Genomic DNA, 17,120 nt, shown 5'->3' with positions numbered 1-17,120 from the left:
CCACAGATCTTTCTACATGAGTTTGAAAAAATCAATTAGGAAAGGAAGAAAGCACTGCCACACAAAACCATAAGGACACCTAGTTTGATTCAGAGAACTATTAAATGTAAATTAATAGTTAAGATAAAGCCAGCTAATTTATTATGGTACTTGTATTACTGCATCTAAAAATAATAAACTTTGCGAAGGACAAGGCTTTAGCTGTTATATGCTTCTTCATATATTCAGTAGAAATGTTCAGAGCAGCAATTTACATGCACACACAAAAACCATATGTGTGTTGTAAGAAGGCGCTATATAGCACCTGACCCAATACAGATTGGACACGGGAGACACATGTAAAATAAAAAGACTTTTATTTATCTTCAGCTGGAGGGCACATCTTCCCCGTAATCCCCCCAGCCACAACACAGTCCCAAGCACTAGTAACCATAGGTATTTTCTCCTCCTTGGCACCACCACTCCTCCCCAAGCAACCTTGTCCTCCTCCGCCCGACTGACCGATGAGTGGTGGTCACTGGCTCCTTTTATAGGTCACTTAGAAGTGTTCCAGGTGTTTGATCACTGAGTTCTGGCAGCACTTCCAGGTGTGATGAATCTGTTGCCCACACGGCCTCAGGAGTCCCAAACACAGCACCCCCTGGCGATACCTGCGGGATCCAACAGGGCTGCCCCCAACTCCAATTCCCAGGGAGCCCTGTGGGAAACCGAGGCACTACTCTAGCCAAGGGGGATGGCCATCTAGCGTCCAGGTGGAGGTATTGCACTGTCCAGGGCTGCTCCCCCTGAATATAGTGTGCAGGGGCGTCCCGGCTGGGTATAGACACCAGTTGCCTGCTACAGTGTATATAGGGATATACCAGTGTAGGCTAACTGTGAGCAAATGAATGTCACAGTGTACTCGCTAGAAGCTTAATAACTAAATAAAGAACTTATCCATCTTGACCATATGAATTAAAAGATTAGAATTTATATCTTTTGTGCCTTTTTTAATAGGATAGAAAAAGTTAAAGTAAGCTGTCATAATTTCAAGTTTTTGGTTGTTTGTTATTCTCCTTGATACATATTTATATTTATCTTTGCATACATTTATCTTCTGTTATTCTAATGTTATGAATAAATTGTATTTTTTGTTAAAAAATAGTCTGGTCCACAACAGAGAAAGTGAAAGTTAATGTAGACTCCATAATTTATGAACTTCATTCACATTTCTGGCATTCCAGATGGAAGGTGGAACAGAGATCCTTGGATGGGCAGAAGTTAAAATCCTTACATTAATTTGGCATCCCTGGGTGGGTGTGTTACTGATTTTTCTTTTTAAAATTTACAGGCCAAATGCAGCACTGGTAATTAATTAACTGACTGATTAACATAAAACAATCAACTTTTCTTCTCGGACCCTCACATTTTCGCCAAGACAGACTTCCATAACTCTCCTTGTACACCAACTCATTAGGCTCTCTCATCCAATCCCATGGATTCTCATATCAGTGGTATGCCAATGATACTCAGCTGTACCTGTTGTTTACTACAGGGGATGACATTGTCTCTGCTAGAGTAGCAGCATGCCTCACTGATATTCTAACTTGCATGATACCCCATCTCCAGCTCAATTTGGCAAAGACAGAGGAGAGGTTAGGAGCACGCACTGATGCAGCACATTGCCGCACCCACCACATGATAAACCAGCTCAGGGTCCCAAATTAGGACCCGAGTGCAGCTATGCAAATGGGTGACACCTCAGTACCACACTAGTTCAGATGGAGAGGAACAGTGTGAGGTTTTTTATGGTGGTTCGATTGCTATTTCTGCCACCAACCCCCAGGTTTGTCCCTGTAGGTTGGAGGGCCAACATGCAGGGCTGGATGCAGATTAACATCATACCCAGGACAGAGCAATTGTAGGGTAAGGGCCTTGCTCAAGAGACAAACAGAGTAGAGTGACTTTTGGCATTTTACAGGATTTGAACCAGCAACTTTCCCTAGCCTCAGAGCCTCTTCCTATTCCAGCCAGTCCATCTATTCAATATGGTATCTCAGTAAAGCTTGGCTTATTATCAATAACACCTATCAAGCCAGCATTCAGCCTTGAGGTCAAGATATTTGAACAGTTAACCTCCACCCTTCACTGATCACATTGCAACTGTCTTGAATTCATGTAGATTTGCTGTATATAACATGTGGAAGATCTGCCAATATCTGACAGAATATGCAGCACAACTTCTGGTTCAGGCAACTAAATATGTTACATCTGGACCTCTGCAACTCCTTATTGGCAGGGGTAATTGCTTGTTGTACCAAGCCACTGAAAATGATTTAAAATGCCATGGCGTGTCTTGTATCCAGTTAGCCAAGGCAGGTCAATGACTCTCCTCTTTTCAGGTCACTCCACTAGCTCCCTGTGCCAGCATGTATTAAGCCTAAATTCTTCATGATTGCCTACAGGGCAGTCAATTGATCAGCACCAATGTACTGTATATGGAGGCACTCATAAGGTCCTATGCTTCTTCTCTCTGTGTGCCATCATATCTCATTCCAGACTCTTTTCATATATAGCATTTAGCCACTGAAATGAGTTCCCCACCTCCATAACTGTTTATAAAAACTCTCTTGTTGCATAATAATATTTTAATGTTAGGTTCTGGGTTCTTGTGTTGCTTTGTTTGGCTTAGGATTCTTCTTGTGTAATGAGGAGAAAAGCCAAGCAAAATGACACCTTTTATTGGCTAACTAAAAAGATTACAATATGCAAGCTTTCAAGGCAACTCAGACCCCTTCTTCAGGCAAGATGCAATACAGAAACTGGAGTTCCCTGTGTTTATATACACACACTAGGACAAGAAACAACATTGGTAAATCTTTAAATGAAAAATCTTAAATGTAAAAAATTAATAGATTCCTTCAGGCTATGATTAATTTAACAAGAGAGAGATGAACAATGTATGGTCAAGATGTTTGGATAAGATAAATGTCCAACAAAGTCCTTTGAAGTTTGTGATGAGTTTTTAAAAACAATATGGGTCTGTAGACAGGTTATCTGTGTCAGTCTGAGAGATGCAAACAATCCTCATACCTGGCCATAAAACTTTTGTCTTTATTCAAGCCATGTTGCAATGTATTAAATTTTAACATGAGTTTAACTTTTCTCTCTTGCTGTGTTTTGAAGTTGCCCATAAGCACTGTGACTTTAAAGTCCCTCTCACAGTGTCCATGACTGTTGAAGGTGGCCGCTACAGGAACATCTGTGTTGTCATGTTTAATGTGGAACCTGTGTAAATTCATTCTCTGGTGGAGTGTTTGTCCAGTTTCTCCCACATAGAATGCAGTGTCAGGGCATTTCATGCAGAGTTTTAGGAAGACCACATTAGATGATCTGCAGGAAAATGATCCCTTTATGTGATGTTCAAGTCGGCAGTGTGGTATAACTATATGGTCTGTATTGTTAATGTGGGCACACGTTTTACATCTTTTCTGTAGGCAGGGAGATGTGCCATTCTATGTTGGTTCATTTAGGGAGCTTCGGACAATTAGTTGCTGAAGGTTTGGTGGTTGTCTGTATGCCAGGAGGGGAGTTTTAGGAAATACATTTTTCAGTGTTTGGTCGTTGTTTAGCATTGGCTGAAGTTCTTTATAATTTTTCGAAGTGTTTCAAGATGTGGGTTGTAGGTAACAACAAGGGGGATGCGGTTCTTGTTGTCTTTGTTTTTATATCCCAGAAGGTTGTCTCTGGGTATGGCAGTAGCTCTTCGTATTTGAGTGTATGTCATTTTTGTGGTATAACCTTGTCTGATGAAATCTTGTCTGAGCTCCTGCAGTTGTTGATCCCGGTCTGTCAGGTCTGAGCAAATACGGTTGTACCGTATTGCTTGGCTGAAAATAATGGAGCGCCTTATATGCTTTGGATGGAAGCTATCACTTCTTAGGTAGGCCCATCTGTCTGTTGGTTTGTGAAAAACAGAATTACAAGGCTGTTGTCTTTCAGTTGAACAGTGGTGTCAAGGAAGCTGACTTCTGTTTTTGAGTAATTCAGCTTTAGCTTTATGTTCATTATGAAAACGGAGGAGGTCCTTCTCACTGGCAGTCCAAATTATGAAGATGTCATCTATGTAACGGAGATATAACATTGGTTTTAAGATGCACATTGACATGAAATCTTCCTCCAATTTTGCCATAAATAGTTTTGCATACTGAGGTGCAAACCGACAGCCCATTGCAGTCCCCATTTGATGCAAGTAGCAATCTTGTCCAAAAGAGAATAGATTATGTGTCAGAGTGAATTTTATCATTTCTATTACTGACTTTGTGGATAAAACATGTTGTCTGAGGTACGTTTCACCTGGCAATATGCCATCATCATGGGGGATGTTTGTGTACAGTGCCTCAACATCCAATGTGGCCAGTAACGTTCCCCAAGGTAAGGGGCCTAAAGCAGACAGTTTTTTTTAAGAAGTCAGTGGTGTCCTAGATGTAGCTGGTTGTGTTGCGGGCGAGGGGTTTAAGGATGTGCTTCACTCAACCTGAAACCTTTTCTGTAAGGGAGCCAATTCCTGAGATGATAGGCCTTCCTGGGTTCCCTTCTTTGTGGATTTTAGGAAGCATGTAGAAATAACCCATTTTGGGGTTCTCAGGAATTAAACTGTTTACATGATCCCTGGTGTCAAGAGGAAAGCTATTTACTGTCTTTTTTAGTTTCTTCTTGTAGAGATCTGTTGGGTCTTCTTGCAGTTTTTAATAATGCATAGTATTGGACAATTGTCTTTGTGCCTCCTGTATATAATCTAATGTGTTCATGATGACTAAAGCACCCCCTTTGTCTGCTGGTCTGATAATGATTTCTGTATTTTTCCTTAGTGAATGCATGGCTCTCCGCTCATCCCTAGTAATGTTTTCTATCCGATTTTGCTGCCTGTTTAAGATCCCTGTTTTCACTCTCTGTCGGAAGCAGTTTATATAATTGAAGATGTGAGTTCCAAAATCTGCTAATTACACCTTTTGGTAAAATTTAGTGAACACGTGATTGTGATTTTTCATGCAGTTTGTCATGCGCCGAAAATATGTTTGAGCTTCAAAACTTGCTAATTGCAACAGTGTAGCGCTATAGTTTTAGGGATTTAGTTTTAAAATCTGCTAAATACGGACCCAGATTTTCCCATTAATCTCCAAAATTTATCTTTTGTACTTAGCTGATTTTGGATCTGAGCTCTTCAATTATCCAGGGTGGAGTTTCTGCCAGCTTCTGGTGTCCATGTGGATTTACTGGTGGGGTTGTTGTAACTGCTTGTTGTTGGTTCCTGTGTGTTATCGTTTTATTTCTTGTGGAAAAATTCTTTTAGTTTGAGTTTTCTGAAGAATTCTTCCATATCACTACAGAGTGTGATGTTGTCAATGGGCTTTGCAGGACAATATGAGAGACCCTTTGTGAGTACTGAAATCTCAGTTTCATTTGGTGTGTATGAGCAGAGATTAACAATGCAGGTCGGTTGCTCTTTGTTTTTTGGTATTAAGTGTCCAGCTTTCTCTCGTAATCTATGCAGATTTTTCTTTTTGTTGACAATAAGGAGTTTCTGGAGTCTTTTGTAATAGCGATGGAGCTCCTTTACCATCTCCTGCCTGTCATTTCCAAGGAGCAGGATGAGGTCTTGGATCTCTCTTTGCATGTTCTTCTTGATGTTGTAGAAAATTTAGATTAAGTGGTTTCTTATCCTTGCAGATGTCCTAAAACAAAGTTGCTCTGCAATGTAATGATAAATTTAGTAACCCCCAGGCTCCAGACTAATGTTTGCTTGATTAAATTGATATTTTTTGCAAGTCACTTTGGATAAAAGCATCTACAAAGTGAATTAGTGCTAATTTTTGGAACAGCCTGAATCAAGTCTCCCTGTAATCCTGAAATGGAGTTAAGCAAGTTTAAGAATGTTATATTTTAGTTAATTTTAGTTGTTTTGACATGTAATTACAAAAAAATATGTACAATTATTTTTACATTTTTGATGTATATTTTGATGGACATTACTTTTATCCTTTTTTTTATTTCACAGCTGTTTCTAAAATGCTACACAATTATGAGTTGGAAAGTCAACCATCTGTTACAGATACTATTTGCATTAATTTTCTTTGAAACTGTGGGGTGTTTTTACCTTAAAAAGGTTTACATGCTACAGCACTGTTTATGTATTATATTTAAAATAATGTTTTTCTAAAGATTTAATGGTTTATTAATGAAAACTAGCACACCTTATTCACTTTTAAATAGCAGGGTACATAAATTTGATGTTCACTATAGAACATGCACATCAACACTATCGTAATTCATTGCACTCTAAATAAAAGTATGATATCTCCTTGTGATGGGGAAAGAGAACATCAAATCTGTGTAGATGTGCAGCTATACATTTTGATGAGCAGTGGGGTATTTCAGTAATCCAGAAAAAAATGACTTTCAAAAATTAAATCCAACTTAATCAGACACAGGAAAGGATAGAATTAGAATAGCATAACACATTCAATAAGCAGCATTTCCTTTTGCTTTCATCTTTGAGCATGGTTAACTTGAGATGAGGAAGTGATTAGAAAGTAACCCATACACACAGCTTCCACTGTTGTTTCCTCGATTTAAAGAAATATATCGTTTTACTAATAAGGTAATTGTTAAAAAGACCATTGAAGTGCTGAGTTCCCCATGTCCAGGTCTGATCCCTATCTTTCACCTAATCTCACTTACATATTCCAGCATTCCATGACCCTATAAAGTGGATTCAATAAATTGAAGGATAGTAATGATTTTGAAAAATGTAAGGGAACATTGCTGTTGACTGTTTCTTCTTTTTCACTAAAAGGCTATGCACTATATGGCTAATGAAAATGATGAATGTCTATACAGAGGATACCTTTTGAAAATTTTTAAAATAAAAGAATTAGTTGTAAATGAAAAATCCAGTCTGGGTGTACTTCGAATATGACAATGATGTATTTAAAAGCACTCTAAACTACTTTCATAAAGAGATCTATAAACAGATTGATGACAATGAAGAAAACTGCTGAAAAACACAAACCTACCAAATAAAATTGATGTCACATTATGCAACTTCTAGTCATGGGGTATGTCAGATTTGTTGACTGAGTAGTTAATTTAATTGCGAACTCAGTCAATTTAAATGACTGACAATGGCTGCCCTTGTCTACTTTATTAGCCACCCACTGTGCGAAGGGTTAACAGGTTAACAAGGTACCAAGGTTAATTAGGTACAGTGAGTTCAGCCAAAGTCTCAACACTTTTTTCTTTCTTCCATTCTATTTTCATACATAAAATACAAGACATCAGAAAGACAATCCTTTCTTTTGTTTGTGAGGCTTAAAACATGCATATCTTTATTCTTCATCGCTACATTCTGTTCATTGTACTTCCACATGAACATTAATTGGTTGTCAACTCTTGTGCACACAGAGCCCAGTCCTACCACTAAAGACAATATGAAACCTGTTTCATTTTATTGGAGCAAGTTGTAGACTTGTTCGAATGAGTCTCTAGGTAAGTCAAATTAGGCAATCAGCATCATGGGAGTATGCTGCCGATTGCCTCCCACTTGGTAAGCTCATGTAAACGAAAGTTAAAACTGAAAATCCTTGGAAAAGTCACTTAATGTGACATAGCCTTAAGGTGGTACTTTTTCTGAAGTTTAAAATGCCCAGTGCGACTAAAGTAAACAGTCAGCTGCTTGAATAGTTGGACGCACTTACTCAGAATCAGAATCACTTTATTTCTAACCTGTGAAACACACCAGAATTGACTTTGGTTAGGTGCAAAAACATGGAATACAAGACAATACCAACTCAAGACAACACAATTTCAACCGACCATTAACCTGACACTGTGCAACCAACTATACAAATACAATTTTCTTGAACAAAAACATTTACAAACTTCAATAGTATCGTCAAATACATAGAAAAACTATACAAAATAATATAGATATCAGCAGGGCCGTTTGAAGGAATTTGGGGGCCCCAAGCAAAATGGACATGGAGGCCCCCGCGACGCAAAAGGAACCACAGCATAGCCATACAGTTTAAATTCACTCACACTTTATATAAATAAAAAAGGTTTACAGTGCAAATACTGCTGTTGCATATACTGTGCATAAATAAAAAAAATGTTTAGAGTGCAAATACTGCTGTTGCATATAAAGTGCATAAAATTTGAACATTTTCAACAATTGAACATTTGCAAAAAACACCACTGTACCATAAAATCAAATATACATTAAAAAAGTGCACAATAACTAAATCCAACATACTTAAAAACACACACACACATACATACTCACATTAACATTTTTCAGTTCTCTCAAACATGTGCAAATTATCTAAAACTGCTGTTTGTGAGCCTTGTTTTCTGCAAAGGCAATCACAATGTCCTCCATGTCCAAAGACTGGCGAACATCCCGCTCAATTGACATAAGTGCCAGTCACTTTATAATAATAACAATCATTAATAGAAGGTAAATTGACAGTTAATTAATCTTTAGTCTTTAGCTATGCATTTACTGAATGAGCACTGTGCAGCTGTTTGTCCGACTGTACTGTATTTTATTTATTTTATTTATTTATTTTATTTGCAAAATTGCACCATTTGTACAAGACAAGTGGAGCTATTTTATGTGTGTAATTTATCACTTACCACTGTCTTGTTTTTTTTTATCCTCCTCTTCCTTTCTCTTCTTTCTTTTTTGGCTTCCTGAAGCATAATTCCGCTTCATGACTGCCGAGGAAGTTTTGTATTTTGCCGGCAGCAGAGATCGCGTGGTTGGCTGGCTGCTGTCAGCGAGGGGGGCCCCCTTGAGGGGGATCCCGATAACAGTGTCATTGCACTTTACTGCATTCACTATCAATGGGGCGCTCACACAGTTTGTCGCTGCATTTTATTCTTAACCAGTCGTTGTCTTGGGGCCCCAGGCCAGCTCGGGGCCCCAAGCAATTGCTTGGTTTGCCTGCCTTGTCGCGACGTGCCTGGATATCAGATAGTACAAGTTGAGCAAGTATGAAGTATTTACAAATGGACAAACAGCTATAATTACCAGTTATATGATGTAAAAAGAGTTAGGAGTAAAACCTATGTAAGTTAATTTAGGATGTGAATATTTTGAGGAAAGAAGCTGTGGAGATTGCGTGTAGTTTGGGTTGTGATAGACTGGTACGTCTTCTGCAAGGGTAATTTAATGTATGGATGGCTGCGTCAGTGGGTGAAGTCAACTGCAGTCTTTCCTGCTCTCTTTTTTGCTTTGGAGATGAACAGATCTTTTAATGCTGGGAGACAACACCCAATGATTTTCTCATCTGGACAAATCACCTGCTGCAATAGACTCTTAGAAAGGGAGGAGGCAGGAGGAAACAAAATGATGGATGGAGGTGGTCACAATACTCTCAATGATGGCTGAATAAAATATACGTCTTGATAAGCCAAGCTTCTTAAGCTGGCAAAGCAAAAATAATCTCTGCCTGGCTTTCTTGATGATGGAGGTGATGTGCTTGTCATATTTTAGTGTATTAGTGAAAGTAGTCCCCAGGAATTTAAACTACTGAACTACAGACACAGTCTGGCCATTAATTTGCAGAGGTGGACAGTTAGTGACTTGTCGGCGGAATTCAATTTTCATTTCCACTTAATAGCACTGAGATCCAAGTTGTTATAAGTATACCATTCTATTAGACGGCCCACCTCTCTTTAATAGGAAGACACGTCATTATTAGTAATGAGACTCACTTTGTGTTGTGTCACCTTCAAACTTTAGGATTTTTACAGATTTGTCCATGGATCTATAGTCATTTGTATAAAGTGAAAACAGAAGGGGAAGAAGACCACAGCACTGGGGGAAGCCTATGCTAACTGACATTGGATTTGAAAGATGGGGGTCCAAACAAAACCTTCACATAGGTGTTAGGTACGTCGTATAGTCATTAAGTTCAAAGATTTTATCCTTCTTGGGGACTCGAATAATAGTGGCTACTTTAAAGCAGTCCCCGGAACTTGTCCACCTGCAGAAAAGTATTAAATATGTCAGTGAAGACAGATGCTAACTGATCTGCATAATGTCTAAGAGTACCAGGTGAGACTCAGGGCCTGCTGCTTTCTAGATATTCTGTTTCCAGACAAGTTTTTGTACCTCATCTTGCTTCATAGAAAGGATAGGGTGGAATAGAGAGGAATGACTGGGGGAAGGGAATTTGAAGAAAGTGAATCAGACTTCAATGAAGTCTACGGTAACATTCAAATGATTGTGAGAAGGAGAGAGGGGGATTGTTGATATGGTAGGCAGGGAGTCAGAATTCAAGCCGGGTCTCTTGTCCTTAGATGTCCCCCTACCCTTCTTAATTTGGTGAATTGCTTGGCAGAACCTCTCTAAATTCTTCAGAAAGTCCTTCTCCCTGTGGTGGGCTGATTCCCTGCCCAGGGTTTGTTTCCTGCCTTTTACCCTGTGTTGGCTGGGATTGGCTCCAGGAGAACCCCGTGACCCTGTAGTTAGGATATAGCGGGTTGGATAATGGATGGATGGAAGTCCTTCTCCACAGCTACCCCACAATCAGGACTTTGCTTTGACCAAGGAAGCCACCAAATTTTTGATCTGCTGATATCTGCTTCTCAGTCTCAATCTGGAGATTCTTCTGTTAACACTGTACAGAAGGACAGATTTGGATAAATTCTCCAAAGTTAATGTGCACAACATTGCCTATCATTGCCATTCAATAGGAGGAAGTGCAAATATACATCCCAAAACATATTTTTGCTCCTTTGGTGAGTAAGGTTCTCTGGTAGCTTCTTTAGCTTGCTTTATTTTATCCAGTGCCAAACACTGCTTCACTACTGAATAACAAAAGACCCAAGTCTTTTTCAGCAACAGATCTTTTTTATGCTCTTTTGATGCACTGACATTTATACTTTTTGTAAAAGTATTGACACAGGTTGGTGCAGAATGAGTTACTAAAAATTTAAAATAAAATAATTATACATATAAAAATGATAATGCAAATTTCTCAGAATTAGCAGAAGAACAAATTTAGAAGGGGGGCATTGAGTTTTCATGGGATGGAAGGGGGATGTGTAATTATAATCCAAATGAAAATGATGGCATTTTGATTTATAACAGATATGAATTAAAGTGCATATGCAACACGCGAAAACAAACAGAACTTCATTCTACACAACACAGCACTGCCAAACGTATTAAACACACTTACGTTAGCACCCACAAGCACATGGACTCACACATACAGAAAAAACAACACAAATCACTGACTATATCTCTTAGAGAAAAGAAAGATCAAAAAATCCTGTAAATACAGTATATATGTATATATACACACACACACACACACATATATATATATATATATATATATATATATATATATATATATATATATATATATATATATATATATATATATATATATATATATATATATATATATATATATATAGTAGCTGAAATACCCAGCGTTGCCCGGGAGGAAAATAAAGGGTTTTTTTAATTGTTTGAGAAAAACATACAGTAATTTAAAAAAACACAACTTTAAAAATAAAAATAAATTAAACAATAAACCTGGGTTTGCTTCCCGGATCATCCCTGCGTGGAGTTTGCATGTTCTCTCTGTGTCTGCGTGGGTTTTCTGCAGTGGGCTGGCGCCTTGCCCAGGGTTTGTTTCCTGCCCTGTGCCCTGGGTTCCCTGGGATTGGCTCCAGCAGCCCCCCGTGACCCTGTAGTTAGGATATAGCGGGTTGGATAATGGATGGATGGATAAAGACTCACTAATGTGCTTGTCTTGCTGTGTTGTATGTATGTTATCATCCAGTTGATGCTTGAAACCGGCCAACTGTATTTAATTTGAAAATCAACAGGCGCAGTGGTTTTCAAACATAAAGAATGCTGGCAGTCTCCTCCAGTTCGCCCTCATGTTTTTTTTAATTGTTTGATAAAAACATAATTAAAAAAACACAATGTTAAAAATAAAAATAAATTAAGAAACAATAAAGACTCATTAATGTCCTTGTCTTGCGGTCCTGCATGTATGTTATCATCTAGTTGATGCTCAGAACTGGCCAACTCTATTTAATTTGAAAAGCACAGGGGCGTGGTGCTGCTCAAAAATAAAGAATGCTGGCAATCGCCTGGTATATACTAACTGTGTAAGCCCGTGCTCCTAGAAAGTATTTAAATCGTCAGAACTACTCTGGGCATCTCTCTGCTAGAAGGATTCATGTTGCCAAAATGCTTGCATCGTTTGTACATTAGCAGCTAAGCGATTGTATTTCTTAGGAGGTTTCCTTTCACTGGTGTGCTGGCCTCGCTTCCGGGCCGGACAGACACACACACTTCCACACGTAGAACCCTAATTTAGTTTAATTTCAAAAACAACACGGGTGCGGTGGCACTCAAACATAAAGAATGCTGGTAGTCACCTCCAGTTCACCCTCTGGTGGTCAACTGGATCATAACATGCATACAAGATCACCCCTCACCCTAACCAGAAGGGGGTGGGTTATGGCTGATTTCACCCTACAGTATTTTTAGTCGACCAATGAGGAACATGTGTACCAAGCTTCATGAAAATTGCTCCAGTTGTTCGAACGTGATGCTGGAACATACATACACACATTGACTTTATATATACACATTGACTATATATATATATATTGGGTAATAAAAATATGGTGGTAATAGATGTGAGAAAAGGTAATTAATGTGTATTTGCTATATTTATTTGAGAAATGTATTCTATTTCAAGTAGACCTTGAGCAAGATCTTGATGTAGTTAACAGCTACTCTGAAACCTTGAAAATAGTAATCTCTTTATAACAGAAAAATGTGTAGATGGTTGAATTAAAATAATTGTTTTACTTAATGATTTTATAGTTTTGTCTGTTTATTGTCAAAAGCTACTTGTGAACTGAGCTAAGTGAACACTGTATTGATTTTCTATGTATCACCACAGTAGTATTTATTACATTTGTTAAAAACGTCCATGTGATATAGCTTGGTTATTCATTATTACTACTATTGTTCTGGTAACATCAATGATCAGTAACATAATTCATTTAACGTACCTGCAATTTTCTAAGTTTACCATTAGATGTAAAATATGAAGGACACATTCACAGACATAATTAACTTCTCTTTAGCAATTACAAGAACATTATTTTTTAAAAAACGATTATTTAGAAGATCAAATATAAGCAAATAACCAGAAATATTTTTGCTTTGTTGGCAGGATGGAATGGGAAGTCTGAGAGTTAGTAAACATGGAATACGGCTGGAAGGCATATCAGAGTTCCTTTTCCCACTCTATGTTAAAGAAATCCATTCAAGAAAGGTAAGCAAACAATGTGAAGTATTTGTTGAATAATGACTCTTCTTTCTTAATAAGACTAAAAAGCTAGTATTTACTGATCACTGGGTCAATTATACACTTAATATAAGTATCAGCAGCATTTATTTTTATACTATATTTTCATACAGGATTTGTAGCTCAAAATGGTTTACAAAAAGTTCAGAAAAAATATTATTACAAAGGACATATAATTAAATAAAAAAATATAAAAATAATAAAAAAAATCACAAATAATACAGATAAATATCACAGTTTAAATAAATATGATTTGTTTTGTTTTATAAAATTGCAAATAAAATAAAGTTGTCACCATATGCTTTCTTCAATTCTGATTAGTAAATAAAGCAATCTTAATCATAATAGCATATCTTTTTTGAACCTATTACTACTCAGACTGTTATACTTTGTATTTGCCTAACTGTTGTGTTTTTCTATAACAAACTGTCAGCTGTCATGGTCATAAAATTATTTTACTATTCAACAAACATGTTATTCAGGTAAATGTGTTAATTCTAGTTAGACAATGATACTTTTTATTCATACTATGAATAATTAACATATATGATCATTCAGCTACTTCAGTACATTATACATGCAGCAGCATTGTCATCAGTTGTTCAGTCACAAACTCAGAAATATTGAGGCAGCAGGAGTGAAATGTTTGAGGATACTTCCATAAAGGATATACAGAAACCTAAAGTGAGACAGACTTCCAAATGCAGGAGGTGCCATATGGCCTTTTCTCACTCCCTTCTGCTTCTGATTTTGGCTTGCAGCTTTTTGTTAAGCTAATGGCTATTATGTTGTTATTGCCGCTTCTCTCTCTCTCTCACTGCAGCAATGTCTCTGCAAATGCAAGCCTGTCTCTGCCTCCTAAATTATACTCAATTATGCTAACATTTCCTTGTTTTCATGAAACTCAGATTACAAAGTATGACAACATATTAGTTAATAGCCTGACCATTTTGAAATGTTTATCAGTTTTTAAAAAGTACACTATTTTATCAGTAACATCTAGTGGTTCATCCTTACTTTTATCTGTTTGGTGCTTTGATGTTGGTCAAGCACCCAGGGCATAATTTGTTTACATTGTTTTGACATCAAGGCCATCAGCATAATTCCTTGTGTTTTCAGCTCAACCTTGAAGTTCTCTCATATAACAGGTCACGAGCTGCCACCATTTATTTCATTTCCTTAACCTCCTTTGTAATGTAATTTTATTCAAAGTCAGTCAGCTATGCATTTATATTTCATAATTGACCCCAAGTGAAAAATTACAAAAAATAAATTATAAATAAATTAATAAAATGCTCAGGCAATAAGGCAAAATGATTAAGATCAAGTAGAAAGACAAAGTTTTTGGACTCTTAAGCACCATCCACAATGCAACAGCTGTCGTTCTTATCAGGGAAAATTTTGAAGTCACTAAGCCTTGTGCTCCGGTGATCTATGAAAACACAATGGACATGTCCATCATGTGGATCAGGCACTGTCATTCTACAATCCCAAGCTAGAGCAACAAAAAAAATGTGTGTAAAGAAACATGCTTCTTCTGTCTTGATTACGACATTGGGTTGTGCAGTGGTAACTGCCTCTCATAAAGGAAGAACGTGTAATGGTTTCTCTTTTTATTTCGCTTTCTCTCTCTCTCTCTCTATTTATAAACACATGTAAAAAGGCAGCATGCTACTTCCTCATGGTACCATGAGTTGAACTTTTGTGTCAGGTTGTTGTGCATGTGGAGTCTGCATGTACACCCCATGTCTATATGGTTTTTTGCCCTGCATCACCAATGATATATAAGTTACGTTAACTGGTAGTTCCAAATTGGCCCCAGTGTGAGTGTGGATGTCAGTGTGTTACTAGTTTTGTTTAAAAAGCTGCTGTCCAGTCAGACTTGTAATGCCAATAATATTTACTATGTTTAACATAAATGCACATGACTTGATAAATGCTATAAAAGAAACCTGCTCAAGGCAATTATTCCCGGGTATTGCTGGCAAATAACTTATGTTGTATTTGTAATTTAATTTTTGATAGCATCAAAACTATAAATAGTTATATTGTTCAAAAGGATCAGTGGGATCATAACTAGTTATTCATGTGACAAGATTCCCTACAATTAGTAGGGACAGTGACAGGGAAATTCTGACTTGCATGTCAAAACAACATGCAGCATGTCACCACTCTCAGTCAACATTAAAATACATAACTAGAACTTATTTAATACAAAAATAAGAAACAAAAATAATTCATAATAAGCATATAAAAAGATTGATAAATGAATACTTAATGAACGATAAACCATAACACTAAACCAAAATAAAAAAGATAAATTATTTTAGCTTGTAATAATAAGTTCTATACTTTTTTTTTTTTACTCATCTACAAAAAAGATGAACTATGTAAATGGATCCATGAGTCAGGCCACACATAATCATTTCTTTGATTCATTTTCAATTGGAGTGTCAGATGCATATGTGCAGTATTAATGATCTGAAGCAGGTTTTCGGCCGGGGGCCTCTGTTCTATCACAAATCTGTTCAGTTACATCTGTTCCTTTCACCATTATTTCCAGGGACCAATTCTCTGTATTCATACAGTCCCATTATCAACAGTAAGATGCTGACGAAGATTCCCTAGTCCTCGAGTAAAAATTAAAAGAAAGATTTCTTGTAGAAGCTCTTTGAAAAAAAAAATAGTTTGTTTAAGCAGCAGCAGCAGAGAGGGAGCACTCTGAAAGTGTCTATTTTTACTAAGCAGAAGTTAGAAAGGATGGGACTCCTCTGAAATGTGTCAGTTTTTTAAACAAAGTAGCATCTCCCCTTTTTTCTTCTCCTAACAATCTTTCTGCTGGCAAGGTGCCCTAACATTTTGCAGTTTCTCATTGGCTGCACATTAGAGAATCACCAGTAGTTTTCTTCACATTGTGTTCATTTAATTAAGTGTTCTACTGGACAACTGTAATAATCCATCAGTGTGAACAATTCCTAAGTAAAGCATTTTGAAAGCTTGTGTGCAGCAACTCATCTCTTGCCCCAGCAGTTGTTGCTACTGTCTGACCTCATATCAGTTTAACGTATCTTCAAATGCCTAATGTGCAAGCGGAAAGTGATACCCGAATTCTACTCTGTAATTTAAAGGATCCTGTCAAAGGTAAATGGAATATTTTCAAAAAGATATGGCTTTTAGATATGAATAAATAGAGTAGAAACAAATACAAGTTAAAAAAAAAATCTCTGGAATGGTATCGGAAGTTTTTTTTTCCCCAAGAGCAGCTGTCAAGAAGTTAACCCAAAGGGCACTTTGGACCTCTTTCTTTATATTCAACCCTTCATGCACATTTACATATAAGCCACCAATTCTTTTAAACACTACTTTTACAGCCCAGTATACACATGAACTTTCTAAAGCAGCACTGCCTTTGGGACTTGCTGGCTAAATAATTCTTAGAGCAATGTTGCCTAGACATACAGTAAGTACTCCTGAAGATCACCCTACACAATTTGGTCTATGGCAGGGGTCCTTAATCACGGTCCTGGAGGGCCACAGTGGCTGCAGGTTTTTGTTCCAACCCAATTGCTTAATAAGCAGCACATTCTGCTCAAGTAACACTTCTGCTTCACTTTAGTTGTCTCACTCATTAAGATTTTGAACCCTTATTGCTTATTTTAGTCTTAAACAGCTGCATTCTTGGTTTTTAATTGCTCCTTATTAGCAATAACATACAAATGACAA

The 17,120-nt window shown here is 37.3% G+C and overlaps 1 protein-coding gene across 1 annotated transcript in view; it reads left to right on the top strand.

Moving 5' to 3' along the window:
* LOC120527469 (zeta-sarcoglycan) overlaps positions 1 to 17,120 on the top strand; it is a 1,186,696-nt gene that overhangs the window by 830,284 nt on the left and 339,292 nt on the right. The window contains exon 3 of the mRNA XM_039750908.1: positions 13,263 to 13,364. Coding sequence (XP_039606842.1) covers positions 13,263 to 13,364 — 102 coding nt within the window. The remainder of the gene's footprint in view (positions 1 to 13,262; positions 13,365 to 17,120) is intronic.

This window comes from Polypterus senegalus, chromosome 4 (genome assembly GCF_016835505.1).
Source record: "Polypterus senegalus isolate Bchr_013 chromosome 4, ASM1683550v1, whole genome shotgun sequence".
In the NCBI taxonomy this organism is placed as follows: Eukaryota; Metazoa; Chordata; class Cladistia; order Polypteriformes; family Polypteridae; genus Polypterus; species Polypterus senegalus.
This window is presented reverse-complemented; position numbering and strand designations above follow the sequence as displayed.